Consider the following 25158-nt stretch of genomic DNA (forward strand, 5'->3'; position numbering starts at 1 on the left):
GCCCACCCCCACACACACCTGGAGCGCTCACAGCACACACACATCACAACCAGCAGCACTTACTGCCGGGATCCACAGGCTGAGCCAGCGGCAGCGCAGCAGCACCGCCGTGCAGGCGCTCACTGTGCCGCCCCACCGCTGCACACGCGGACAGGAGGAGATCCTCGGGAGCGGTGCCCACCCCCCTGCCCCGCACAGCAGCACGGTGCAGCTGTACCCAAGCACTGTCAGCTCTGTGGCTGAGAATTTAATGAAGCAAAGAGGAGGAGGAGGAGGACCGCTTTCTCCAATCGTTTGCTCTCTCCTCCCTCCTGGACAAAAAGGACCGAGCAGCAGGAAAACCTTTGCCCTAAGAACTAAGAACGCAACAAGTTCTCTGATTCCAGCCTAGAGGGAAAAAAAAGATGATAATCTTTGCTTTGCTCTGCTTTGCTCCACGGTTATTCCTGGAGCCAGTGTCGTGCTACACGGAAACACAGAGGAAACCCCAGCACCCACCAAAGCCAAAGGCCACATCAGCCATCATCCCTGCAGTGCTCCTGGGGGAGCAAACCCTGCTGCGTCGGGCTGTGCTGATGAAAGGGAGTACAACCAGAGCACGAGGCGGGCACTTGGAGATACTGACACTGGAACTGGCGCCGAACCAACAGCTGCTGCAGGGACTGAAAAATCCCCACACGAATCCACCGCCGCCGCTCAGCCTCCATCCCAAACCCACGGCGTGCAAAGGATCCCTGCCCAAGCAGCTGCTCCCATTGTCGGAAGCACTATTTGCATGAAGGCTCACTGCACACACAAGGTGAGAGCCGCACTCTTATCAAAGCCTGCACCACGTCAACGCTGAATCACTTCAGATAAAATGCCCACACAGCCGGAGTTAATAATTACACACAGTTTGGACACGCTGTGTTAAAAGGAAGCCTTCCACACTAACACAGCAGCTCATCGTGCCCCATCGGCAGCAGCAGATACAGTGACCCGACGGCCGCCCTGCAGCCCGCAGCTCTGCGCGGCTCCGCTCCCTTCTCACGGCATTACCTTGATGGCTTTTGCCGCGAGATTCATGGGATCGTTACGTGTGAAGCGTTACAGCATCGGAATGCCTGAGAAACAGAGGACACGGAACGGCCGGGGTTGAACAGGACCGACCCCGTGCTGGGTGTAGGTCACCAAGCAGCAGCCCGGGCAGCCCGGAGCCACATCCAGCCTGGCCTTGACCGCCTGCAGGGATGGGGCACCCGCAGCCTCCTTGGGCTCGTAACCGCCAGTAACGCTTTAAGAGCGAACCGCAGAGGAAAGCGGCACTTCCGGAAGGTTTTAAAGCGGGGAGGGCTGCACAGCAGCGCAGCGATGCCGGCGGTGTCAGCGCTCCGCTAACGCGGGCTGCCTGCAGGCTCCTCTGCACGGGCTGCGCCCCGCCCCGCGCTGCGCTCCCGCGGCCTGCGGAGCTCCGGTGGGGGCGGGGGAGCGCGGGTGGGGGTTCGGAGCGGAGCCCCGCGCGACCGGAGAGTGCTGTGCACGGGACGGGACGGGACGGGACGGGCGCCGCGGGGCCCGGGGAGAGCGCGGCCCGCAGAGCTCCGGGCACGGCCGTTCGGCGCCTGTGGGGCTGTCGACAGCTCGAGGGCTGCGGGCGGAGTGAGGGCAGCCGCCGCGGCGGGGCTGGGGGGACGCTGGAGAAACCGGGCCCGCACCGAGGGGCGGCGCTGACCCCCATCGTCGCTGCCCGCAAAGCGGGGCCCGGCAGCGCTGCGACCCTCGGCCTGCCTGCCTGCCTTCCTGCCTGCCTTCCTTCCATTCCCCACCTCTCTCCCCTCCCCCCCCCCCCCGGTGCCGTCCCCCCGATCCCGGCCCGGCTCACGGAGCTCTCCCGCCCCGCCCCGTCCCGCCGTTGGCAGCAGGGGGCGCCACGCCGGGCGCCGCCATTTCCCTCCGCTCACCTGCGGCCTCCGAGCGCACCCTGCGCCGCCGATGCCGCCAGCAGCCAATCGCGACGCGCTGACGGCCGCCGCCAGCCAATGGGAGCGCGGAGGCGGGACGGCCGGGAGCGGCGTGGCGGCACCTGGCGGCGGCGGGCGGCGCTGCGAGCACGTGGGCGCCAGCTCTGCAGCGGGCGGCGCCACCGCCTCCCGCGTTCCCACGGCAACCGCGCCGGTACCGCCGCTCCGGGAACCTCCTGCGGGAGCGGCCCGCGGGACCCCGACCCGACCCGGGCCGCCGCTCCCGTCCCAAAGGCAGCGCGGGGCCGCTCGACGCCGAGCGCGCTGTGTGCGCGGACCGGCAGCCCCGGCCCCGGCCGTCCTCGGCGTGCGAGAGCGGCGGGGGAGCTGACGGCGGTGATGGCCGCCCTCCTCAGCACAGGCCGCCCCGCCCCGCCCGCCCCGCGCCGTCGGGCAACGCATCCCGGGCCGCGCTCCCCGCCGCTCCCGGCCGCAGGTGCGCGGACTTTGCCCCGGCCGCGCCTTCGCGCTGTGCCGCGCCCGCCCGAAGTCCCCGCGGGGTCCGGGCCGGGAGGTGCCGCCGGGCCGATGTCCGTATCCCGGCGCTCGGGGTCCGGTCCGGTCCGGTCGGGCGCGGCCCCCCGGCGCTGTCCGACGTGCGGTGCTGAAGGCGACGGCGGCCCCGGGGCGGGGCGGGGCGGCCCGAGCAGGTGGCGGTGCCCCTCCGCCCCCCCCGCCCCGCGCCGCCGCTCCCCGCCCCCCGCGCGCCCTCCCGCCGCCGCCGTTCCCATTCCCATCACGTCCTCCGCCGGCCCTCGCCGCGCTCGCTCCCCGCTCCGCGATGACCAGCACCTTCGCCCGCGCTCTCTCCGCCCGCCGCTCCGCCGGGCTCCTGGCCATGGTGGGCGCCGGTTCGCTCGCCGCCGGCTTTCTGCTCGCCCGGGACTCGGTCAGCGCCGGCGAGCGGCAGCGACGGCGCTACCCGCCCAGGTACCGGGAGCGGGCGGCGGGGGCGCACGTGCGGGGGCGGCGGCGGCGGGCAGGGGGAGGGGGCGCGGGGCTCCCGCAGCTCCCCGAGGCATCCCGAGCCCCGGGGCGGCAGTGACCGGGGTCGCGGTCGGCGCCCATCTAGGAGCCCGCCGGGGGGCACTGACTCCTCCGGCGGGACCAAAACCTTCCGCCTCGGGCGGCCGGGAAAGGGAACGGCGCGGGCACGGCGCGGCTGCGGGATCCGCCGTCCCCGATTCCAAGGACACCGGAGCGCGGGGCTCCCCGGACCGGGTCCGTGCCCACCTTGGGGCAGCGCGGAGTCGGCCCGCGGGGACATCGCCGCGCCGCGCCCGGGTCGGGAACGGGGAGCCCGGGGCCGGCGGAGCTGGGGCAAAGCGCCGCTCCGGGGCTGCGGAAGGGTCCCTGCCGAGGGCTGCGAGCGATGCGGGGCGGGAGTGGGGGGGGGAGAGCAGGGTTCGGTCTGTCGGGGGCGGCACCGCGAGGATGTCGGGCGCGGACACAGCTCAGCGCGGTCGTCAGAGCAGCGGGGGGCTTCCCGGCCGGGCCTTGCCCTCGCAGCTCGGGGCGGAGGGAGAACGAGGTCCGCGGCTGCGGCGCGGCCATTCGTGCTGCGCTGGCGGTTTCAAGCAGAGATGAGCTCCGAGGTGCGCGCTTGGAGCGGGCGCGGCGCCCCGCCTGGCTTACGGGTGCTTCTGGGGTGACGCGGCTCCGTGGGAGCCTCCGGTCGCGTCGGAGCTGTGCAGCGGGGCCGAGGCTGCAGCTCCAGCGCCGAAGCTCTCACGTCGCGCCCTTCATACCGCTCCTCGCCAGAGGTTGCGGCCGGCAGCAGAGCGGCACGGCCCGGCGACGGGCGGGGAGCGGGGAGCGAGGGCTTCGTCCCGCTGCCGGCAGAGATGGTGCGGGGGAAGGTGCAGAACAGAGGAGGCAGAGCGCTGCTGCTGCAAACACACGCGGCCGCTGCGATCCTGCAGCAAACAGCGTGCCGTCAGCGCGCGGTGCTGCTCTGCATTGCAGGCTGAGCGCTGCTCGTGCAGAGCGCCTCGCCGAGAGCCAGCGCCAAGCTGGGCCGTGGAAACGGAATGGAAACGGAGTGAATGATAACGGCCGCGTGGTGCCGTCTGTTCGCAGCCCAGCAGCGCTGCTTTGAGAGCTTTCTGAACGGCCTCAGGGCCGCAGACATCGGGTCTGCATCGGGTGGGGATGCTGAGGGACGCGTGCTGGCCTGGCGAGACCTGCGGGGTGGGGGGCGGCCCTGAGTCTGGGTGCGGGAGGGACCCCCGCGGCTGTGTAAGCAGTAGTTGGTGCCGCCGGAAAGGGCACTGGAAAAGGCTGCTAGATCGGTGCAGACAGCTGCGGGAGGTGCAACAGCACGGGCAGACCCACAGTACCTGCTGAGCCCGGTACAGCACCCCTGGCGCAAGGGCACAGAGGGTCCTGCAAGCAGCCCTGTCCTGAAACACAGAGGGCCACGGTGCTGCGCTGGCAGCGAGGTGCCTCCTCCCTGCTGCACTGCCCTGGAACGTGTCCATCTCTGCTGGAAAGGCTCGTGGCGTCCAGGGCTGGGGACCCTACTGGGAATGCACCTGCAACTCAGCATCGGGCACTGGGAACAGAACAGCATGAAGGGATCACGGTTCTACAACTGGATTTGGGAACAAAACCAAGGGGACAGCAACCCTAAAAGGCCAAGTGTGGTGCCGCCTTCCTGCTTGTGCAGAGGAAACCTGGACTGCCAGGAGAGCGCAGCGCACCCTTGGCTCCCTGTGCAGCTCTGCTCAGGCTCTGCTGGGAATGAGCACAGCACCAAGCATAACACTGTCATCCCCTTTGATGTTCTGCTTATCCTGACCCCGTGCAGCTTAGTTGGGGTGCTCTGGAAAGGCTGAAAAGAGATTGCCCAAATCTTCTGGCTGCGATTTAGGGCTGTTCTGGGGAAAGGTCTGCTCAGGACAGAGCTAAATCAGCACTGCAGCAGGCACAGATCCTGGAGCTTTAACGTCTCTGAACCCTTTGCAGTGGGGGTAAGGACTGCTTATAGCAGACAGCATACTTAAACCTAATACAGCTTCCTTCTGGCTGCAAGCAAGCCTGCTCGCCTTAGCAACCTCTGCTGGCTCTGAATGCAGTCTGCTGGCAGCAGGGTGGGAAGCAGAGTGAGCTGCAGTCCTGGCACACTGAGCAGTGCTGGGGGCAGGGAAGGGACAAATCCAAGTGTCCCTTTCTGAGCAGCAAATGCTTTTCATGAGAGTGTCTCGCACTGGGGAGACGTGGGTCCGCATCCAGCCAATGACAGGAGCAACAAAGGAGGCTGAGCAGGCTGCATCCCACATGCAACAAGGCATTCTTTGAGCCGGAGCAACTCAAACAGCAGAGAGATGTGCGTAGGATGGGGAGCAGCCTCAGCCCAGCCTGGGACTGGCTCTGCCTGGAGCAAACACCTCCATGTAAGGGGACAGGCTGGAGCCAGTGCTTCACCACGCAGAGCAGCACCACGAGCCCAGCCTCCCTTTCTTTCTGCAAACTCCAGAAGCCACAAGCAGCAGCCAAGCCATAGGCACAGTGCCAGTGTGCACTCCTGGACTGCAGACTCAGGGCTGGGGACAGGGGCTGCTCTGCACAGCAGCATGGGGCCAGGTGCTGGCAGCCAAACTCAGGCCAGACTTAGGCACCTGGCAGATGCCAAAGCTCAGAGGTGGTCTGGTCTGCACCTGGCACTTCTGCTCCCTCCTGAGCTGCCCGTGCCTCCCTCAGGAAGAGGGGCCATATATCCCTGGCCACCTTCCAGTCCACCTGACCTGGGGAGGGCTGTTCCTGTCCCACTCTAGACAATGGCACCTCCAGGGGGAGGGATTTGGCCAAGGAGAGTGTGGTTGGGTCCTGCTCCGCCAGTTCCCCTGTGAGCACAGGACAAGCACAAAGCCCAGCTAAAGTGGGAATGAGGTCAGGAGACGGCCTCCTGCTAAGCTGATTAGAGGAAAGCATCCCCCTAATACAATAAACTGTGCCAGAGCAGTGCAGTTCCCACCAGCTGCAGATCAGGGTCAGCCCATTTCCTGCCCCACAGCGTCCGGGCTGCGTGGGGTCAGAGCCCCCAGGGCTGTGTACAGACACACAGACCCAAACACTGGGAGCAGAGGCACAGCAGGAGCAGCTGTCCTGTGCTGTGCAGAGCAGAGCAAACCCTGCACAGCCCGGAGCTGGCAGCCCTGTGCCCAGGCACTACGTGGGGCCATGACTGACGTGGCTGCCTGCCACGAAGCACTCCCAGCACCAAGCCCTGGTACACAGCTGATAAGGAGCTGCACCCTGTGCACCAGCCAGACTTGCTCATGGACTCTTGTCCTCACAGCAGCCATCAGCTTGGGCTGATCTCTGCTCCCGTGCAATGCCAGCAGCTGTCTCTCTCCACATGTGGTCTCCATAGGACAGGGGCATCACTGGGACCTGGGGTGGATGACAGCTGATGGCCACTCAGCAGCACCCACTGCCCTTACTCCCACACCCCAGGGAGACAAGAGGGAGAAAATGCCAGGAAAAGAAGTTTGTAGGTGTCACACTCACCCATAAGGTAAGGGAAGGGGTGACTGGACTCGAGATTTGCTCCTTAACAGCACATTGAGATAAAGAGCAGCTCAATGGAAAGAGGGAAAAAAGATAAAGGACAAACAAAGGTCATGCAGAAGTAAAAGGAGAAAAAAATGTATTCTTGATTTTCCATCAGCAAGCAATGCTCAGCCACTCCTTGGGAAGCAGGGCCTCAGGATGTGCAGCAGTCACTTGGGCAGATGGACGATCCCATAACGAGAGCCCTTCCTTCTCCCTGCCCCCAGCTTTTATTGCTGAATGCAATGTGTGCAGTATGGAATATGCCTCGGTTGGGTTAGACCAGCTGCCCCAGGGATGTCCCCTCTCCCCTCCTCCTGCCCAGACCCAGGCTCTACAGGACTGGGGAGGACCATGGTGCTGTGCCAGTGCTGCTCAGCAGGGCACAGAACGTTGGTGCTATGTCAGGGCCATCATAGCTATGGGGGTAACACACAGCACTGTGGGCTGCAGTGGGAAAATGAGCTCCAACCCAGTCAGACTCAGCACAAAACCGCTGGACACGGAGGTTCATTGGTGTCTCCTCCCACAGTGCTGAGTACCCTGACCTGCGGAAACACAACAACTGTATGGCCAGCAACCTGACGCCAGCCATCTACGCGCGGCTCTGCGACAAAGCCACCCCCAACGGCTGGACCTTGGACCAATGCATCCAGACCGGTGTGGACAACCCAGGCCACCCTTTCATCAAGACCGTGGGCATGGTGGCTGGTGATGAGGAGACATATGAGGTGAGACATGGCTGGGGCCCCGCCACGCTCCAGGCTCCGTAGGGCACCTGCCACGTCCCACAAAGGCTCCTCGTGGCACTGGCTCTGAAGAGCTGCCCCGTCCCGCGTCCCTCCAGGTGTTTGCGGAGCTGTTTGACCCCGTGATCCAGGAGCGGCACAATGGGTACAACCCCCGCACCATGAAGCACGTCACGGACCTGGATGCTTCCAAGGTGGGCACGGTGCCGCATGCCCTGCCCTTGGGGGCAGGGATGCTCAGTGCCAGCTCTGCTCACCAACGTCCCACTTTTGTTCTAGATTAAGTTTGGCCACTTTGATGAGCGCTATGTGCTCTCATCCCGGGTGCGGACGGGGCGCAGCATCCGTGGGCTGAGCCTTCCACCTGCCTGCACCCGCGCCGAGCGGCGGGAGGTGGAGAAGGTGACGGTGGAAGCTCTGAACGGCCTCACGGGGGACCTGTCGGGCCGCTACTACCGTCTCAGCGAGATGACAGAGAAGGAGCAGCAGCAGCTCATTGACGTGAGTCGGGCAGCCCCGGCAGGACCCCGTCCTGACACCACCTCCTACCGCTTCTCCCTGCCCAAGCCCTGCAGCACCGGGGCACCGTCCCCAGGGCGGCTGCCCCACGCCGCAGAGGCTGCTTATGGCCCCGCTTATAAGAAGTTGGAGTTGAATGCGGCCCCAGAAGCTCGTGGGGCTCTCTGGCTCCTTCCCTGTGTCCCTCCACGTGCCCAGGGAAAGGCGAACGCGTGGCACGCGGCTGCTGCCCTGCTGGCATTGGGAGGGCTGCACGCCCTCAGCCTCTGCACAGGGACAGCCAGTACCGTTCACCTCCCGTGTGGTGCGCGGGGACCAGACGGACGGTGCCCCGGTATCCGCCACGTGCCCCGCTGACACGCCGTGTCCCTGCAGGACCACTTCCTCTTTGACAAGCCGGTGTCCCCGCTCCTGACGGCAGCAGGAATGGCCCGGGACTGGCCCGACGCCCGAGGCATCTGGTGAGGACCTGCCTGGCGCTGGGCCACCAAAAGGGCAGGAGGAGGAGGGCACTGCTGCTCCATCCCGCTGTCCCCGCCGGCGCTCCCGCCCCGCAGACCCCGGCGCCTCCAGGCTGCCGTTCCCCAGCTCTGTGCCCACAGCCGTGTTCTCCCTGCCCACCCACAGCCGGGTTTCCTATCGCCGGCCGCATCCAACGGAGTCGGGGGCAGCTGCTCCCTGCATAATCCGCAGTACCTTACATGGCAGCAGGCGGCTCTGCAGCCATCCCAGACCCTGCTGCCAGCTCTGCCTGCTCTGCAGCACATCGTTCCCTCTGCTGACAAAAGCCTGTGCCTGCTGGCTGCTTCCCAGACAAAGCCCGGCACTGCACCCCACTCAGCACACCGTACCCACCCCCAAACTTACATCTGCTTCTCCCTCCTGCTCCCAGCTCACCTACACACACCCACATGCCGCAGAGCAGCCGCCAGGCTGTGCGCTCACCCACCACCCTCAGGGCACAGTGCCTTTACGGCAGGGGGTTGGGCACCGCTGTTGCTGGCGGTGTGGGCACAGGACTCTACCAGCCCCTGCACAGCCAAGCACTGCCCTTCCCAGGCACAACAACGAGAAAACCTTCCTGATCTGGATCAACGAGGAGGACCACACGCGCGTCATCTCCATGGAGAAGGGTGGCAACATGAAGCGCGTCTTTGAGCGGTTCTGCCGGGGCCTGAAGGAGGTGAGCAACCTCGGTACTACCTTGCCAGCCCTGCAGGTGGGGGCCCTGCAGGACTCGTGTCCCTCCCACTCTCAGGGCTGGGCAGCCCCACACTAAGGGCTGGGCTGGGGACTGAGCTGCTTTTTGTGCCTCTAACCCAGGTGGAGCGACTAATCCAGGAGCGAGGCTGGGAGTTCATGTGGAACGAGAGGCTGGGATACATCCTGACCTGCCCCTCCAACCTGGGCACCGGGCTGCGGGCAGGTGTCCACATCAAGCTGCCGCTGCTCAGCAAGGTAATGACTGTAGACGGTGCTGGGGGAGCCAGGGCTGCAGGCACGGGGAGCCCAGCCCTGCTAAAACGAGAGCACTGCGTGGCACACACCTGGGTGCTGCTCAGGATCACACAGGGGAGCAGCACAGCGCACGGTGCCCGCACTGCAGCAGCAGGGGCCAGGCACACATGATGAATGGGATCTACTTAAGGACGGGCTCCCTGGCCGGGCTGCAGATGGGGTGCTGCATGGCGGGGGAGGGCAGCCCCGGGGAGATGTCATTTGTGGCTGACAGTTGTGCTGATCGCTGACACCTCTCTGGGCACCAGGACAGCCGCTTTCCCAAGATCCTGGAGAACCTGCGGCTACAGAAGCGTGGGACGGGTGGTGTGGACACAGCAGCTACCGGCAACGTCTTCGACATCTCCAACCTGGACCGGCTGGGGAAATCAGAGGTGCGAGAGGGGCAGAGCTGCTCTTGGCGAGAGCAGTTGTGAACACGTGTGCACGCCGCAGCACCAGAACAGCTTTGCGGCTGCTGCTGAAGCCAGCAGTGGGGCCTGGGGGCTGCACCATGCTCCGCGGGTACAGTAGGTGCCCTTCATGCAGCGGCTGCTGGCACGGCTCGGGAGGGTGGCTGGGGCCAGGGCTGCCTCGAGTCAGAACTTTGTGCTCCTGGTGCAGGTGGAACTGGTGCAGCTGGTGATAGACGGTGTGAACTACCTGATCGACTGCGAGCGGCGGCTGGAGAAGGGTCAGGACATTCGCATCCCCTCCCCAGTGCCACAGTTCCGGCACTGAGCCACGCCAAGGCAGCGCCAGCCCTGCAGGACCCAGCTTCCCCTGTAGCTTATGCCATCACTGTGCCCAGCATGTCGCTGCACTGTTATGCACAGAGCCAGGCCAGACCCCATAAACATGTGCTGCTGTAGCCTTGGTTCTCTGCTCCTTACCCCACCCGGCCCTGTGCCCGCAGAGAGGCGCACAGACAGGCCTCGGTGTCCTTGAGCAGCTCTCCCTGGATTTCCCCAGGCCACTGCTCCCATGGGAGAACGGGCCTGAGGAGTCCCAGGGGCTGCATGCGGCCGGGCGACAGGAAGCCTGGGGACAGCTAGCAGCAGGGTGCCTGGAACTGCTGGGACAAGAGGGGCTTGGGAAAGAGCTCCTGGCATTGCTGCGGGCATGGAGGGAGCAGGGCTGGGTTCCCATCACGGGTTTGCTAGGGGGTGCTCACAGCAAGCCACGGGCAGGCAGAAGAGAGCCAAGGTGGGGCCTGGCTCTGTCTGTGTTTCTGTCTGCAGGAAAGAAAGCACCGTCAGAGCAGAGCGTGCCAGCCTGGTGCTCCTTGGGAAGGGCTTGTGTCCCCACTGCTGCCGGGAGCCCTTCACAGCGCTCATACACACACGTACACACACATACACGTACAGCTCTGCTCAGGGATAGCGCAGCGCCGCTGTCCCCATAGCAGCCATTCGAGGCCTGGGTTCGGGCAGGAGGCAGCAGAAAGGAGCTCCTGCTGGGCACGGCCCGAGGAGCAGCACGAGCCGAGCTGCGGAGCCAGGCACCGCCCGTTCCCTTCGTCGCCGCCGGCAAGGGCGAGCATCGGGCGCCACCCCTTGCGAACCCGCGAGCTGTGACCCGGCGAGCAGCCGAGCTCCCGGCGGTCCCGTCCCGTCCCGCAGAGCAGCCGCCCCAGCACCGCCAGCACCAGCAGCACCAGCAGCACCAGCAGCAGGCGGCTCCCGGCCCCGCGGCCCTGACCCTCCCAGCTCGGCGCCCGGGCGGCCCAAGCGCGCGGTCCGAGGCAGCCGCGGCACAGCGGCACCCGGGCCGGTGTTCGGCGCGGCGCAGCCCCCGCGGGACCGAACCCCGCACGGATCCACATTGTGGTTCGCCATCCCAAAAGCTGCCGCAGCTCCCCACGCCCCGCCCGGCAGACGCTTCTCGGCGCGGCGCCACTTTCCCCCCCCGTCTGGGCCCAGCCCAGGGCAGCCAGCAGCCGGCAGCGGGTCGGTGCGCAACGCCGGGTCCCGGCTCAGCCCCCGGGCAGCCCTCCGGACGGGCAGGTCGGTGCCCGGCCGCGCCCCGCGCACCCCGCCCGCCGCTACCGGGGAGCCCCGCGGCGCCCTCTGCCGGCCGCGGGAGGCGCGGAGCCGCGAGTCCCGGAGTAACGCAGTGACGGCGGCGCGGCGGCCTCGTTTGTCTGGAGGCGGTGGGTGCGAGGAAGGCTCCTCCCGTCGAGGAGCCCGGTGCTGCTGCTTGGACGGAGCAGCGCCCTTCGAGGGGTCTGGGGGCGACGGGGGGGTCGGTGCTGAGCCTGGCCCAGCATTCGACAGTGATGGCTGCAACAGGATCCTGCAAGAGGAACGACCCAGTCAGCTCCCAGACCGTAGCGTAGGCTCCGCTGATGATCTTGTTTATAGGGAGAATCTTCCAGATATCCTGCAGCAGTCTAAGCCACTTATCCGGGCTGAAGAGAGTAAAGACAGCCTGCGGAGCATGGGGAAAGCTGCTGCAAGAAGGAAATGGCTCTGTCATGTGAGGCGTCTGCTCAGACTCAGCTGTCAGGGAGTTTCTCCCGGCCGGGTTACAGGGTGAGAACAGGAGGATGCCCGACCAAGGGAAACAAATGGGGAGACAAATGCTGGTGCTGAGGACTGAGCCACCGGGCCCAGCAGAGACACCAGACTGGCTGTGGCAGAAGGCAGTGAGTGGGGCCGAGACCTGGGGGCAAAGGCTCGTGTTTGTGGCACCGGGTCCTGAAAAGGATGTGATGGGACACAGCAGGAAGAGGGGCTGCCGCTCCACGCTGGCTGCAGCCAGGGTAGGTGGCCACAGACAAGAGCCAGAACTTCACTGGTGCTGGTACTCGTGGTGTGTTCTGCAGAGCTACTGCGCAAAGGGCAGAACCCCGGGGCTGCTGCCGTGCTGTGCATGAGGAGCGAGACCTCAGACAGGGGGAGCCCAGCACAGTGCAACAGCAGCAGCACAGCGGGGAGGGGCTGAGAGCGCTCACGGATTTCAGTGAGCAGGTAGAAGATGGTTGTTCTGTACAGAGATCCGACACTGAGAAAAACGCAGGGCTGACTAACTGCCGGCCAGAGCACACGGTCAGATGCACACGGGAGAGACTCAGAAGAGCGCCAGGTGCCGCGGGCACACAGCTCGTAGAGCTCAGGCTTCAGGACAAGCTCGGACCTCGCCTCAGTGCGCCCCCACCCGAGTCCTGCTTTTGACAAGTGCCAAAGCACCGGAAACCTGCGAAGTGTCACCGGCAAAGGCTGCTGGGAAAGCGCAGCAAAGAGCGAAGTGCTGGGGCTGGAGCCGAGCACCGGTTGTGCTCAGTCCTCGCTCACCCAGCTCCAGACAAACTGCTTCTGTCCAGCGGGCGCTGTGCCGGCAGCGCAACACAGCGCAGCCTGGGCTGCAGGGCAATGGTCCAACGGCCACTGAGCGGGAGCCGCTCAGCCTCGGGGTGAGGAGAGGAAAGCAGCTCCTGTGCTCTCAGAGGGCTGCACAGCCGTGCGTATGGGGAGATGAAGGTGCTGTCGGCGGGCAGCAGCGCAGACCGGGGGCGATGAGCCCCGCGCCTCAGCCGGCTCCGCTTCCTCGGGTGTGCAGGGATGGAGCAGCTGCCGGAGGGAGGAGCTGTTCGTGCACCAGCAGCGCGGGGCTCGGCGACACCGCGGGAGAAGCCGGCCTGATGCAAAGCGCCTCCGGGACCGGGCGGCACGGCTGAGGAACCGGCTCCAGCCGCTCCTCCCGGCCGCGACCATCCGCTCCGCGCGCAGCCTCAGCCGGGCCCGCGACTGCCGCAGAGTCGCGATGCGCGCCGAGACCCTTTCCCGCCGCGGCGCCGGCAGCGATGGCCGCTCTGCCCCCAGCCGAGGACCGGGCGGAGCCGTGAGGTCCGCCCGCCGCCCGCCGCCCTCTCGCGGCCCGACCTGCACCGGGACCCGGCGGCCCGCGGGGGCGGGGCGGCCGCTGCGGTTCCCCGCCCGCCCCGCTCGGCAGCCCATTGGTCCCGGCTCTCGCGACGTAATGCGCGGCGCCCAATGGGGAGCTGCCACACGGCAGATCCGGCTGCGGAGGCGGGACTTCCGGCCTGCGGCCCCCGGCGCCTGTTCAGCCGCCGACGCCGCCGAGGAGAGAGCGCAGCTCCGCGCGGTCGCCCGCCATGTCCGTGCCTCGGCCGCCACCCGCCGCTCTGCTGCTGCTCCTCCCGTTGATCGCTCTCTCCGCCGGCGCCTCCGACGTGGTGGAGCTCAGCGATGCCGATTTCGAGAGCGGCCTGGCCGAGCGCCCGGGGCTGGTGCTCGTGGAGTTCTTTGCGCCCTGGTGAGGGGCGGCGGGGCCGAGCCGGGCCTGGGGGCAGCGCGGGGCTGACCGGGGGGGGAGGTGGGGCCGGGCCGGGCCGAGGCGCGATGGCGGAACTGAAGCCCCTCCTCCTCTTTCTCCCTCAGGTGCGGGCACTGCAAGCGGCTGGCGCCGGAATACGAGGCGGCCGCGACCAGACTGAAGGGGATCGTCCCGCTCGTGAAGGTGAGTGAGGGGCGGCCCGGTGGCAGGAAAGCGGTGTGTGCAGCCTCTGCTACCGCCTCTGCTGGGCTGCACCGCCTGCCCGCGGCTCAGGGCTGCGATGGGCTGCAGCTCCTCGAGGACTCAAATATCGGGATACGGGCTCGTGTTGAGGGCTGCGGTTGGTGCGAGGCTGTGAGACGGGCGTGTGCTGCTGTCTGGGACGGGGCTCGGATGGGGAGAGCTGTCTGGCAGCTGTGCATCTCAATCCAAGAGTTGCTGTACAAAGTAGCTGTGGTATTTTACCTTGCCTTACACAGCAAGGAACTTCGTTAAAGAGCCACCTTTTCTACCAGGAAACTTGCATGATTTTGTTAAATAAGAGTCTGCTGCTTTCTTTATGGGAAGTTGACATGGATTCCTACAGGCTTCTGTTTGGTTCAGCTGTTGCAGAAACCTTCAGTGTTGATAAGATGCTAAGAATAGTTGATTCCTGTGAATTCTCTCATCAACAAGAGTCTACCCTTACTAGTGTTCTTATGGGGAATGTATCTCAAAGTTGCAACCACTTAGTTTCCTGTGTATTTCCTCAAATCTTTTCTGTGCAACCGCACTGTTAGACCTGTTACATCCTCTGCAGTATTGACTTCTCAGTGAGTCTGTACCATGTCCCCTGTGAGCTGCTTGCTTTCGTTTTGGGCCTTGCTTTCGATTTCACAAATGTTTCTCAGATCTTTACATGGAAGGAATCCAGCCCTGGTTAAAAGCATGTGAGAGTTTCTAAGCCCTTCAGTGTTCCAGTTTATATGTGATAGTGTGTGCAGTGGCAAAGCTGCTTTTGTTTGGGTTGTAAAGTCTCTGAGTAGCGATATTTCTTTTGTCTTAGGTTGACTGTACAGCAAATTCAAACACATGTAACAAGTATGGAGTCAGTGGATATCCCACCCTGAAGATTTTTCGAGATGGGGAAGAGTCAGGAACCTACGATGGACCCAGGACAGCAGGTGAGGGCTTGTCGGCATCTGTCTACATCTTGCTTGCTGAAATAGCACTAGAAGGGAGGCCCACACAGAGCAGACGTTGTTTCAGGAGTGTGAAATGTATTGACAAGTACAAAGAATTATTCCATTCATATGCACACCTTTGCCCTTCCCAGAACTCTTTCTGTTGGAAGAGTGCTGGGTGCTTAGTAGCACTTAAAACTCTCCCTTATAGGTAAAGTTTTCCAAATTATATTTAAAGCATAGTATCTTTGATGGGTGGTATGTGAAAAATGCTTCAGGAGAGTAACTGTAACCTCTGAACTCCTTTGGCAGCAGGGAGGAGGTGTTGTCTCCTGATCAGTTTTTCATTTAGCGAATCATTTTCCACAATGTAGTGTTCTGTAACACATTAGTAATACGTGTGCAGCTCTTGGTATGAGAGCGTTGAAAAAATCATCTTTACCAGGGCAGTGCTTTGAAAAGCTCTGCATTTCTAAGATAGTTTTCAGTACAATGAAGGTGAAGAAAAGGTGGTGATGACAAACATTCAGTACGTGCCATGTTTATTGTGTCACTGTTGGGCTGCTTGGTTTGGGACCTGGTAGAAGAATTGTCAGAAATGGCTTTTGTTTCAGGGAACTTGAAAAGTATCTTGTAGAGCTTTGGATGGATCTCCTTAATTGTTTAACCTTTATTTTAAGATGGAATTGTCAGTCATCTCAAGAAACAGGCGGGACCTGCTTCAGTGGCTCTCAGTTCTGTGGCTGATTTTGAGAAATTCATTGGTGATAAAGATGCTTCAGTAGTGGGTGAGTAGAATCAGTGCAGAATTAAAATGAATGTACATTTGACTCTGGAAGATCTATTGCAAATGTGCTGAGAAAAGAGGCAGTATCCTAAAGTGTAGTAAGGGAAGTTCCAGGTGGATGTGAGCAAAAAAGACTTCCATGGCAGGAAGGAAAAAACAGAAGCGAGTGATCAGAGATGTTTCAAAACTTACAAAACTCGTTTGGAAAAAGTTCTGAGCAAGTTGACCTGGCTTTGCAGCTGGCTCTGCTTTGAGGAGATTGGACTTGGTGACCTCTGGGGATTTAGTCCAACTTTTTTTTTCCCTGTGTCTCTTTGACCGCCTTTCAGAGCTCCTGGCACTGGAGTGTCTTTTTTTTGTTTGTTTTTTTAAGCTTGTTGCTCTTTTGGCTGCCTGTCAAGAGGTGGCTTTGGATTTCTAGAAATCTTGCTATGATAGTATTTATCATCCCTGTATCATCCAATCATGGTTTACGAGTGGTAATAGCAGCTTTCCTTTGTGCAGGTCAGGCATCGCCATACAAATGAAATGGGCTGAGTGGTGAACTTATTTCTGAACTTATTTCTGTTATGTACCATTGACTGTTGCTACCACTAATAGTGTCACATGTGACAGCAAATGGAAACTGTAGTGCTCAGCAGATAGTTCTCTTTCAGCTGAACAACTGACTCTTGAGTAACTCTCTGCTGGTGGAAGGGAAGGAGTGCATAAGTTTACCACTAAAAGTGGTAGAAACTGTCAAAAACCAAAGTCTGGATGTGCATTGAGAAATGTGATTCAGAAGACAGCTTTTGATGCACTGTAAGGACAAATGATGAGCTGCACAGTAACTACTGCTGAGTTGGTTCGAGGTCACCATCTGTCTTTCTTCTGCAGGCTTCTTTAGAGATGCTTCTGGTGATGCTTATTCTGAATTCATGAAAGCTGCCAACAACTTAAGAGACAACTACCGTTTTGCACACACCAGTGAGGAGCAATTGGTGCAGAAGTATGAGGAAGATGGAGAGTAAGTTCTTAAAGTTTTGGGTTGTTTTTTTTTAAGGCAATTGGAACAAAATAATTCCAGTCAATAACCTTCTGAGCATATTGTAAGGTATTGTTGCGTTCCCAGGTGTCACTGTGTGTGTGTGTGTGTGTGTGTGTGTGTGTGTGGGAGTGTTTGGGTATCATAGAGCAGTTGCAGGACCTAGAGAATTATTGTCCCCCTCCAGGTGGGAAGTGTCTCAATAGATGCTTTACCTTCCCATTGGTTATGCTCTTTCTAGTTTCTTGTTGCTGGAGGCCATGGCCTGTCTGAATAATGAGAGACAGCGTGGCAAATAGATCTGGTGTAGTAGTGCTGCCGAGAGACTCGTCATCTTTGCTGTGGATGTTGAGTGAGGGTGATCACTGGAGGCTGAAGTCTCATTGAGCTGCTGCCCCTTGAAAGCCTAGCAATACTTTGAACTAATTGATGGTATCTGCTTCCTCTCAGGGGTGTAGTCCTATTCCGACCTTCGCGACTGGCAAACAAGTTTGAGGACGGCACCGTCAAGTACACTGAAGACAAAATCACCAGTGCAAAGATCAAGAAATTTATCCAGGAGAATATGTGAGTGATTTCTTGCTGGACGATGTGATACTCTAGAGTCTATCCCAAGTTGGGTTCCATCCTGTCAGAACTCATTTTCTCCACCAAGCGTAGCTGCCTCTTCTGTATCCAAAAGGGCTGTCTTGCTTTCACTGTTTCCTTTGGGCTATCTCCCTTCTTTCTGGATATACTGGTGTGGCTGTTGACATCTGTTCTCTATATTCAAGCAACCAGGTTTCTGTTTAAAAGAAATACATACTTCTGAGAAGTATGCACTCTTAAACCGTAGGTCAGATGTATTAATTGAAATTGTGGCTGGGTGTGAATGGGCAAAATGTTTCTGTGTCACACTGGTTACTGATATTAAGCGTTCTTGGGTGGGAATCAAGAACATGCTGTATTGAGACCGTTCCTGGGAGGGGATGGAATTTGAACAGTGAAGTCAAAGCTGCTAACCTCTGTCTCATTGGTAGCTTTGGTATCTGTCCGCATATGACTGAAGACAACAAAGACTTGATCCAAGGGAAGGACCTACTGGTGGCATACTACGATGTGGACTATGAGAAAAATGCAAAGGGCTCAAACTACTGGCGCAACCGGTACGTAGTGGCTGGGGTAGTGTTATCTGCTTCTCTCACTTGATCCCTGCATTGGTGATGTTCTGTAGTTCAACTTAAGAGTTTCTTATGTCCATATGGGATTTGTTCTCCCCCAGAAAAATCCTCACTGGGTTTCTAATCAAGAGTACTGTGCTGGCTGCTGCCTGCTGAACTCAAGGTGTTTGTTTGAAGCCCCACCTACTTGCTTTCTGATGTGTTCCTCATGTGGAAGGCAGTGTTCCAAGGAATCACGCTTTGTTGATTTTTGTCTTTTTTTTTCCAGAGTTATGATGATTGCAAAGAAGTTCTTGGATGCTGGTCATAAACTGTCATTTGCTGTTGCTAGCCGGAAAACCTTTGGCCATGAGCTGTCAGAATTTGGTCTAGACAACAGCGTGGGTGAGGCTCCTGTTGTTGCCATCAGAACAGCTAAAGGAGATAAATATGTCATGCAGGAAGAATTCTCGTAAGTTTTTGAATGTTAGCAGTGTTGCTTCTTGCTTGATAGAGCTGGGTCTGGGAGTCTGACCAGATAATTGTTCATTAGCTTGGAGGAAATAGGAAAGCTGGATCTTTCTGCTGGAAGAAATGACTTCTGGGTCAGAAAGATTCTTAGTTGTCCCGTGTGCTTTCTTGCCCTCTAGAGTGCTTCCAGTCTGTCCTGTCTTTAAACATCTTCAGTTTAATTCTGTAACTTTGTGTAGTGTCTGCTTAGGAAATAATATTCAGTGAGGGGCGTGGAGGGGAATAGCTGAGCATTCCTTCAGAAGAGAAGAAATTTAAGGGTGCTCGGAAGGCCTAAAACCTAGAATGAAATTTGCACCCCGGCTCGTGCCAAAACTTTAGTGGGGTCTGTTCTGCTTGTTCTGGGTTCTTCTAAGCTGGCCCCAGAGTGGTGCTCTCACAGATGCAGGTGGCATCTGTTATGTGGGTGGAAGGAGGTTAAATCAGCCTTGAAAGTTTTCATCTCTCATCCTTGTACGTGTCGCGGTGGCTGTAAAATGTCACTTTGCTTTCAGCCGTGATGGAAAGGCTCTGGAGAGATTCTTGCATGATTACTTTGGTGGCAACTTGAAAAAGTACCTGAAATCGGAGCCTGTGCCTGAAAACAATGATGGCCCTGTGAAGGTGAGTGTTGTATCAGGGGAGGCAAAAGCTGCTGCTAGTGGATAAAAAAAACACTTCAGCAGCAGCTTCTAGTCGTATGCCAGCATATGCAAGCATACCTTGCTGCTAGTGTACTGTTGTGGCACCTTGAGAAGTATGTGCTGTGTTATAGAAAAAGAATTCATTCCCTCTTACGTTGCACTTCTGAACTAAAGAAACTCAGCTCGCAGTTTTGATTCCATACTTTATTCTCGGCATAGTAAGTCCTTCATGAGCCCACTTGATACTCTCTGCGAGTGCAGGATCATTGAGATTTACAAGGATTTTGCTGTCTTGACTTGTACCTCCCCCATGGGATGGCTCTGAAGCTGGTCACAACTGCTCAGTTCCTGAAGTCTTATGTGGTCATCTCATCAGCTTAGGATAATGGTTTAAATTCCCACTGCTTGTTCATCCCACTAGAATCTGCCCTGAAGGAAGGTATTCCCATGGCTTTATGTTCAGATGAGGGTCTTAGACAGGAGTGAAATGCGCTGCTTATTTACGTGTGGGTTGGGATGACCTCAGCAAATAACAGCCAACCTTGTTCTTTAGTGTTCTTTAGCCTGGAGCTTGCTGGGACTAAGAAATAAATTATTCTGCCTTTCTTCTGCAGTGTCACAGTGTCCAAAATTCGCTTGCAGATGGTGCCAGTATCTTCTCACGGGCTTTTGCCTACTTGTTCATGATGCTGCAGCTTGGTGAAGAGCTGTGTGTTCTGTTTGGTGCTCACTGTGTAGATGCAGTGGGACGCCAGGCTTTCTGGGGTATAACATGTCATGGTACTGCCTCACTGCTGAGTTAAAAACCCAGACTTTGTGCAATCAAACTCTTTCAGGTGGTGGTTGCTGAGAACTTTGATGAAATTGTTAATGCAGAAGACAAAGATGTCCTGATAGAGTTTTATGCACCCTGGTGTGGCCACTGCAAGAATCTGGAGCCCAAATACAAAGAGCTGGGAGAGAAGGTAAGTCGGAGCCTCTACTGCAAATGCTTAGTGCTGCAAAGCTGTCATTTACAGTTCTGCATATTCTGTCTCTCCAGTCTTTATAGTGTAATGGTATAACTGTGCCTCCCTGTAAATGCAGAAATGCATTGGCGGGATCTGGAGCATGGCACTAACTGTGCTGGTTTTGCGGTGGTGCATCAATATTACCTTATTTAGTGACTGCCCTCGGGTGGAAAAGTTCCTTTTTGGGTCTTTTCCCCCTGATTATAGTCTCGTAAGGACCATGCATGACACAGTTATCCTTCTATCAGGTTATGTTTTCAGTGCTGGTGTAAATATGTCTGCAGATCTGCCCAACTTCTTCCTATGTGGCCGTCAGGTACCCTTCCTACTTGGGCACTGCTTATCCTCACAGTTTGCTTTCTAAAAGATTGAAGGCAGGCGGTCCCTCTGGGGTCAGCGTTCCTCAGAAGTCATACCAGACTAATGCAGTAGGTACCTTCGGGAGTTCTGTGCTGCCTACACAATTAAGAGGGCATTGTTCCCTGTGCCCCCGTTGAAGCAGAAGAAAACTGCTTCAAATAAGTTTTACTCACCTTTTTGTGAACGGTACGTGCTATCTTCTGACACGCTACCTTAGATGTAGGTAGTTTCGTTCTGGTCTTAACTGCTATGGATTGCTTATTAATGTGCTCTTTCAACAGCTTAGTAAAGATCCCAATATTGTCATTGCCAAAATGGACGCTACAGCCAATGATGTGCCTTCGCCATATGAAGTCAGAGGGTAGGTACTACTTCTGTTAGACCACTGTGTCAGTGGACGCAAGTTCAGGCTTCCGTCTCTGACCAGCATCTTCTATGGAAGATCTGAAAGAGGTTCCTGGGGAGAACAGGGGTATGGACAGGGGGTTACATGGACGTGTCCTGGCCATACCTAAAAGCTTGTCTCACTGAACTCTTTCTCAAACTTTCTGTGATTCTGGTCTTGGTGGTGCAAAAATAACACTGGAATTGCTCTTCGGAAAGCTAGCAAATGTGACTGTAGTTGTGCTCAGCCAGCTGTGCAGATAAGACAAGGCTTTTGGATGCTGCACGTACTGGCTTAAGAGCTGGTTAAGCTTGTTGCCAGGTGAAACTAGAGCAAGGATGCAAGTCCTCAGAGATGGTCTGGAAGGACAGAGCCCGAATAAAGCAGCACATCCTGAGCTCAGACATCTGTTTTCTTTCCTCAGCTTCCCCACCATCTACTTTGCTCCAGCTGGCAAGAAGCAAAGTCCAAAGAAGTATGAGGTGAGTGTCCTGCAACTCCTGGGGCTTTGTGGAGTGATGAGGTAGAATCCAGGTTTCCAAATGATGTGCAGTCTCTCTGGAGTCGTGCCTGGCGCTCTGCCCCGTTACCCAGAGAACACACGTGGTACCTGCTGGGAATGTTCTGCGTGCTGCAGACCCACAGGAGAGAGTTCTGCTTGCAGTTGGTTTGGGCTCCTGGCTGGCACCTGAACTCTCCTAGCAAAGGTGAAGTCCACAGTGAGGACAGGCTGTTCCTCACTGCCTTGTGTATTCTGCAGGGTGGCAGAGAAGTGAGCGACTTCATCAGCTATTTGAAGCGGGAGGCAAGCAGCACTCCTGTGCTGCAGGAGGAGGATAAAGCCAAGAAATCCAAGAAGAAGGCAAAGGAGGATTTGTAAAGTACCCGCTCACCATCTTATCAGGATGGGCTCTGTGTGAATTGGGGAAGCACTGGGCAGACTGGGGCCAGTTCTGGATTGTGGAGAACCGATGACTACGAGGGCTGAGGGGCTCCAGCTGCTGTGTCTAGTTCTGTTTAATTTCCTGCCGCCCCTCAGCTGCACTGCTGTGGGGCTCCCCAGCCTGGTTTGTTTTGTGGTTTGGGAGGGGGTGGGGGTAGGGTTATTTTCTAATTTTTTTTTGTACATTTGGAGAAGTGAAACAATAAAACGACCCCTTAAACTTAAGTGTCCCAGTCCTGGGGAGGCTCATTAAACGTAACATCAGGCTGCTGCTCTCTGAGCAACACCTTCCTGCTGTGAGTCTAGTTTCTTTCAGTGAGCCTTTAGGGCCTGCTTCTAGACGGTGAGCTCAGCTTTTAGTTTGCCCTTATTTCTCCTGCTAATGAGGAGCAAGAATTGCCTCGCTGTGCTGTGCGAGGAGGAAGGTCAACAGCCACGGAGGGCTCCCGGTCTCTCCTGGCACCGGCAGCGACTGCCGGCGGGGGCTGCCCGTCCGGGTCGCGTCTTGCTGTGCTGAGCTACACCCCCCCACCCCCCGGGAGCTGCACCGGCCCGCAGCACGACGAACCTCCCCAGCCGCTGCCGGAGCGTTATCCCGACCCGAAGCCCTGAGCGGCTCTTGCTGCCTGCCCTGGATGACCCGGTACCTTCGAACCCGCCGGGCTGGTGCCACCGGCCGCAGCCGTTCTCGCCCCGTGGCTGCCTGCGCCGAGCGGGACGGAGCGGGACGGAGCGGTACCTGCCCGGTTCCGGCGGGACTCCCGAGGCGGAGCTCGTCCCGAAGCGGCTATTTTTGCCGTCGGTCCGCGGCGCGCTGCCGTCAGCGCTAATCCCCTTAGCGGCTTCCCGGCGTTAGGTAACGGCGCGGCGGGATGCGCTCGGCGGCGCCCCCGACTCGGGGCGGGCCCGGGCAGTCGCGGCTCGGCGGGGCCGGAGGCGGCGCGCCCGGAACGGGCTGGGGGCTGCGGGCGGCCGCCACCGAGACGCGGGGAGCGCGGGCCCGCCCGGCCCGGGGTCGGCTCGCGGCGGCAGGCGGGCGGCGGAGCGACAGGCGGGTATGCGAGGAGCCTCGGCCGGCGGCTCCCCGGAGAGGGATGCGGGGCCGGGCGAGCGGCCGCGGGGGCCGGGCCGGGGCAAGCGGGTTCGGTTCCGCATGCCTCACACCGCCATCGCGGTGCCGTCGTGCCGCGACGAGGAGCAGCTCTTCTACCGGCGCCTGGACGCGCTCGGGGCGCTGGGACCCGACGGCTTCGCGCCGCTCTTCGCCGCCGAGGGCTGGAGCGAGGTGACGGGTGAGCGCCGGGCCGCGGGTGCGGGGCGGCGGGTGCGGGGCGGCGGCGCGGCCGGAGCGGCTCTCACGGGGCGCCGCCCGTAGACGATCGGCTGCTGCGGAAGCGCGTGGTGCGGGACGGGCAGGGCGGCGCGCCGCAGCCGGGCCAGGAGGTGTCGGTGAAGGTGCTGGGCGCCCTGCAGGACGGCGGCCTGGTGGAGCGGGACCCGCGGCTCAGCTTCGTGCCGGGACAGGGCGACGCCGTGCAGGTCGGCAGCGCGGGTCGGCGGGGCGCGGGGCGCGGAGAGAACGGCGGGCACAGCCCCGTGATCCGTGCCCGCAGGCGCTGGAGCTCGGCGTCCCCACCATGCGAAGCGGGGAGGTCTGCTTCTTCCTCGCCGCCGCCCCCTACGGCTACGGCCGCGCGGGCAGGTAGGAGCGGAGGGCGCGGGGCGAGCGGGCCGGGACTCGGGCGCGGGGACAGCGGGTGTCGGTCCCGCAGGGAGCCCGACGTGCCCCCCGAGGCGCCGCTGCTCTTCGAGGTGACGCTGCTGGAGGTGCGCGACGGCCCCGACCCGCAGCGGCTGCCGCCCGCCGCCCGCCTCCGCCTGGGCGCGCAGAAACGGGAGCGCGGAAACGTCCACTTCGCGCGGGGCGACTTCGCGGCGGCGCTGCGGTCCTACCGGCTGGCGCTGCGCGCCCTCGAAGGGGCCGGCGACGAGCGGCGGGACGGGACGGGAGCCGAGCGCGGCCCCGCGGACCTGCCCGGGCCGCACGAGGAGGAGCTGCGGGAGCAGCGCGTCAAGTGCCTCAACAACTGCGCGGCGGCGGCGCGGCGGCTGCGGAGGGGCGCGGAGGCGCTGGCGGCGGCGGAGGCGGCGCTGCGTCTGAGCCCGGATAACGGCACCGCGCTGCTGCGCCGCGGACAGGTGAGTCCGCCGCCCCGCGGGCCGCCCCGCCGCCCGCCGCGGCACCGCGCTCCGCTCCCGGTATCGCCCCGCAGCTGCTGGCGGAGGAGGGCCGCGACGAGGAGGCGGCGCGCGTGCTGCGGAGGGCGCTGGAGCTGGACCCGGCCAGCAAGGTGCGGAGCGGGGACGGGCCGCGGGAGCCGAAGCGCCGCCTCCGCCCCGCTGCAGCCCCGCGTCTGTCCCGCAGCCGGTGCACGCCGAGCTCTCCCGCCTGGCCAGACGCCGCTCCCGCCCCGCCGAGGAGCCCCGCGACCGACCGCGGCCGCCGCAGGATCCCGGGTGCGCGTGAGCCCGCCCCGCCCGGCCCCGCCCCGCCCCGCCCCGCGCTCACGGCCGCTCTGCCCGCAGGGAGGGCCCGGCCCCGCCCGCCCAGCCGCGCTCCGTCCCGCTCCGTCCCGCCCCGCCCGGTTCCGGCCCGTCCCGCACGGAGCAGCGCGCCCCGCCCCCCCGGCACACGGGCGCGGCCCCGCGGCTCCTCGCGCCTGCGCAGCAGCTCCTGGCGGAATCGCCCCCGCCGGCGGAACGGCGGCCGTAGCCCGCGGCCAATCAGGCGGGGCCGGGCCGTCGCCGCGCGCCAATAGGAGGGCGGCGGGGGGCGGGCGCGGGGCGGCGATTGGTCGCGGCCGGTCCTTAAAGGGCGCTGCGGGGGCGGGGCGAAGGGGGGGAAGTGCGGGACGTGGCGGCGGAGCGGAGGGCGGGAGGAGCGGCACCATGACCCGTGAGTGCGGGCCGGGCGGGGCGGGAGCGGCCACCGCCGCGGGGTGAGGGGCGAGAACGGGCCGGGGGCGGCTCCGTGTGCGGCTCCGTGTGCTCCGCCGCGGGGCGATGGGCCGGGAGCGGGGCCTCGTCCGGGGAGCGGGGCCTCGTCCCGGGGCTTTATCCCGGGGCCGAGCTGAGGGCCGCGCCGTGCAGGCGGGAACCAACGCGAGCTGGCCCGGCAGAAGAACCTGAAGAAGCAGAGCGACTCGGGCAAGGGCAAACGGCGCGACGACGGGCTGTCCGCCGCCGCCCGCAAGCAGAGGTGAGTCCCGCAGCGCCGCCACGCCGACCCCGCCGGGTCCCGGTGTGAACCGCGCCGCGATCCCCGCAGGGACTCGGAGATCATGCAGCAGAAGCAGAAGAAGGCGGACGAGAAGAAGGAGGGCGCCAAATAGCGGCGGGCCGCTCAGCGATACCCGCGGGCGGCGACGGGCGGTAACGAGCGGCAATGAGCGGCAATGAGCGGTAATGAGCGGTAATGAGCGGCGATGAGCGATGCCCCGCGCAGCCCCGCGGCCGCCCCGCCCGGCTCCCGGCGTTGCCCGGCTCCCATTAAAGTAGCTCGTGCAGCCCTGCAG

General features: G+C 61.2%; 5 protein-coding genes across 11 annotated transcripts in view; 4 read left to right on the forward strand and 1 right to left on the reverse strand.

Moving 5' to 3' along the window:
* Positions 1-2929, reverse strand: part of PPIP5K1 (diphosphoinositol pentakisphosphate kinase 1) — a 41644-nt gene extending 38715 nt beyond the window's left edge. For 4 of the 7 annotated variants that reach the window (XM_072345155.1, XM_072345154.1, XM_072345152.1 and 1 more), the window contains exon 1: positions 1941-1995. The gene's annotated coding sequence lies outside the window, so the exon portion shown is untranslated. Of the gene's footprint in view, positions 1-63; positions 224-1940; positions 1996-2792 lie in introns of those variants that run through there. The other 3 variants (XM_072345153.1, XM_072345156.1, XM_072345157.1) reach the window with 2 other exon arrangements.
* Positions 2684-10190, forward strand: CKMT1A (creatine kinase, mitochondrial 1A). Its single transcript, XM_072345158.1, has 9 exons — positions 2684-2930; positions 7087-7285; positions 7402-7497; positions 7583-7804; positions 8198-8283; positions 8882-9005; positions 9146-9280; positions 9589-9714; positions 9944-10190. Exons 1-9 carry the CDS (start codon positions 2782-2784, stop codon positions 10058-10060), a joined length of 1254 nt encoding a protein of 417 aa, XP_072201259.1. The 5' UTR covers positions 2684-2781; the 3' UTR covers positions 10061-10190.
* A 3150-nt stretch (positions 10191-13340) lies between these two features.
* PDIA3 (protein disulfide isomerase family A member 3) lies at positions 13341-21808 on the forward strand. Its single transcript, XM_072345933.1, has 13 exons — positions 13341-13597; positions 13723-13801; positions 14664-14781; positions 15462-15569; positions 16445-16574; positions 17043-17159; positions 17612-17737; positions 18021-18203; positions 18757-18865; positions 19722-19850; positions 20537-20616; positions 21065-21122; positions 21401-21808. The coding sequence occupies exons 1-13, from the start codon at positions 13437-13439 to the stop codon at positions 21518-21520; spliced, it is 1518 nt and encodes a 505-aa protein (XP_072202034.1). The 5' UTR covers positions 13341-13436; the 3' UTR covers positions 21521-21808.
* An 832-nt stretch (positions 21809-22640) lies between these two features.
* Positions 22641-24140, forward strand: LOC140256983 (peptidyl-prolyl cis-trans isomerase FKBP8-like). Its single transcript, XM_072345928.1, is given in 6 exon segments — positions 22641-22944; positions 22947-23122; positions 23197-23285; positions 23356-23782; positions 23857-23934; positions 24009-24140. Coding segments are annotated over 6 exon segments (1176 nt in total). The 3' UTR covers positions 24111-24140.
* A 294-nt stretch (positions 24141-24434) lies between these two features.
* SERF2 (small EDRK-rich factor 2) lies at positions 24435-25157 on the forward strand. The gene is made up of 3 exons (XM_072345774.1): positions 24435-24539; positions 24734-24842; positions 24912-25157. Exons 1-3 carry the CDS (start codon positions 24533-24535, stop codon positions 24973-24975), a joined length of 180 nt encoding a protein of 59 aa, XP_072201875.1. The 5' UTR covers positions 24435-24532; the 3' UTR covers positions 24976-25157.
* The last annotated feature ends 1 nt before the right edge of the window (position 25158 follows it).

Source organism: Excalfactoria chinensis, chromosome 10 (assembly GCF_039878825.1).
Source record: "Excalfactoria chinensis isolate bCotChi1 chromosome 10, bCotChi1.hap2, whole genome shotgun sequence".
NCBI classification, from domain to species: domain Eukaryota; kingdom Metazoa; phylum Chordata; class Aves; order Galliformes; family Phasianidae; genus Excalfactoria; species Excalfactoria chinensis.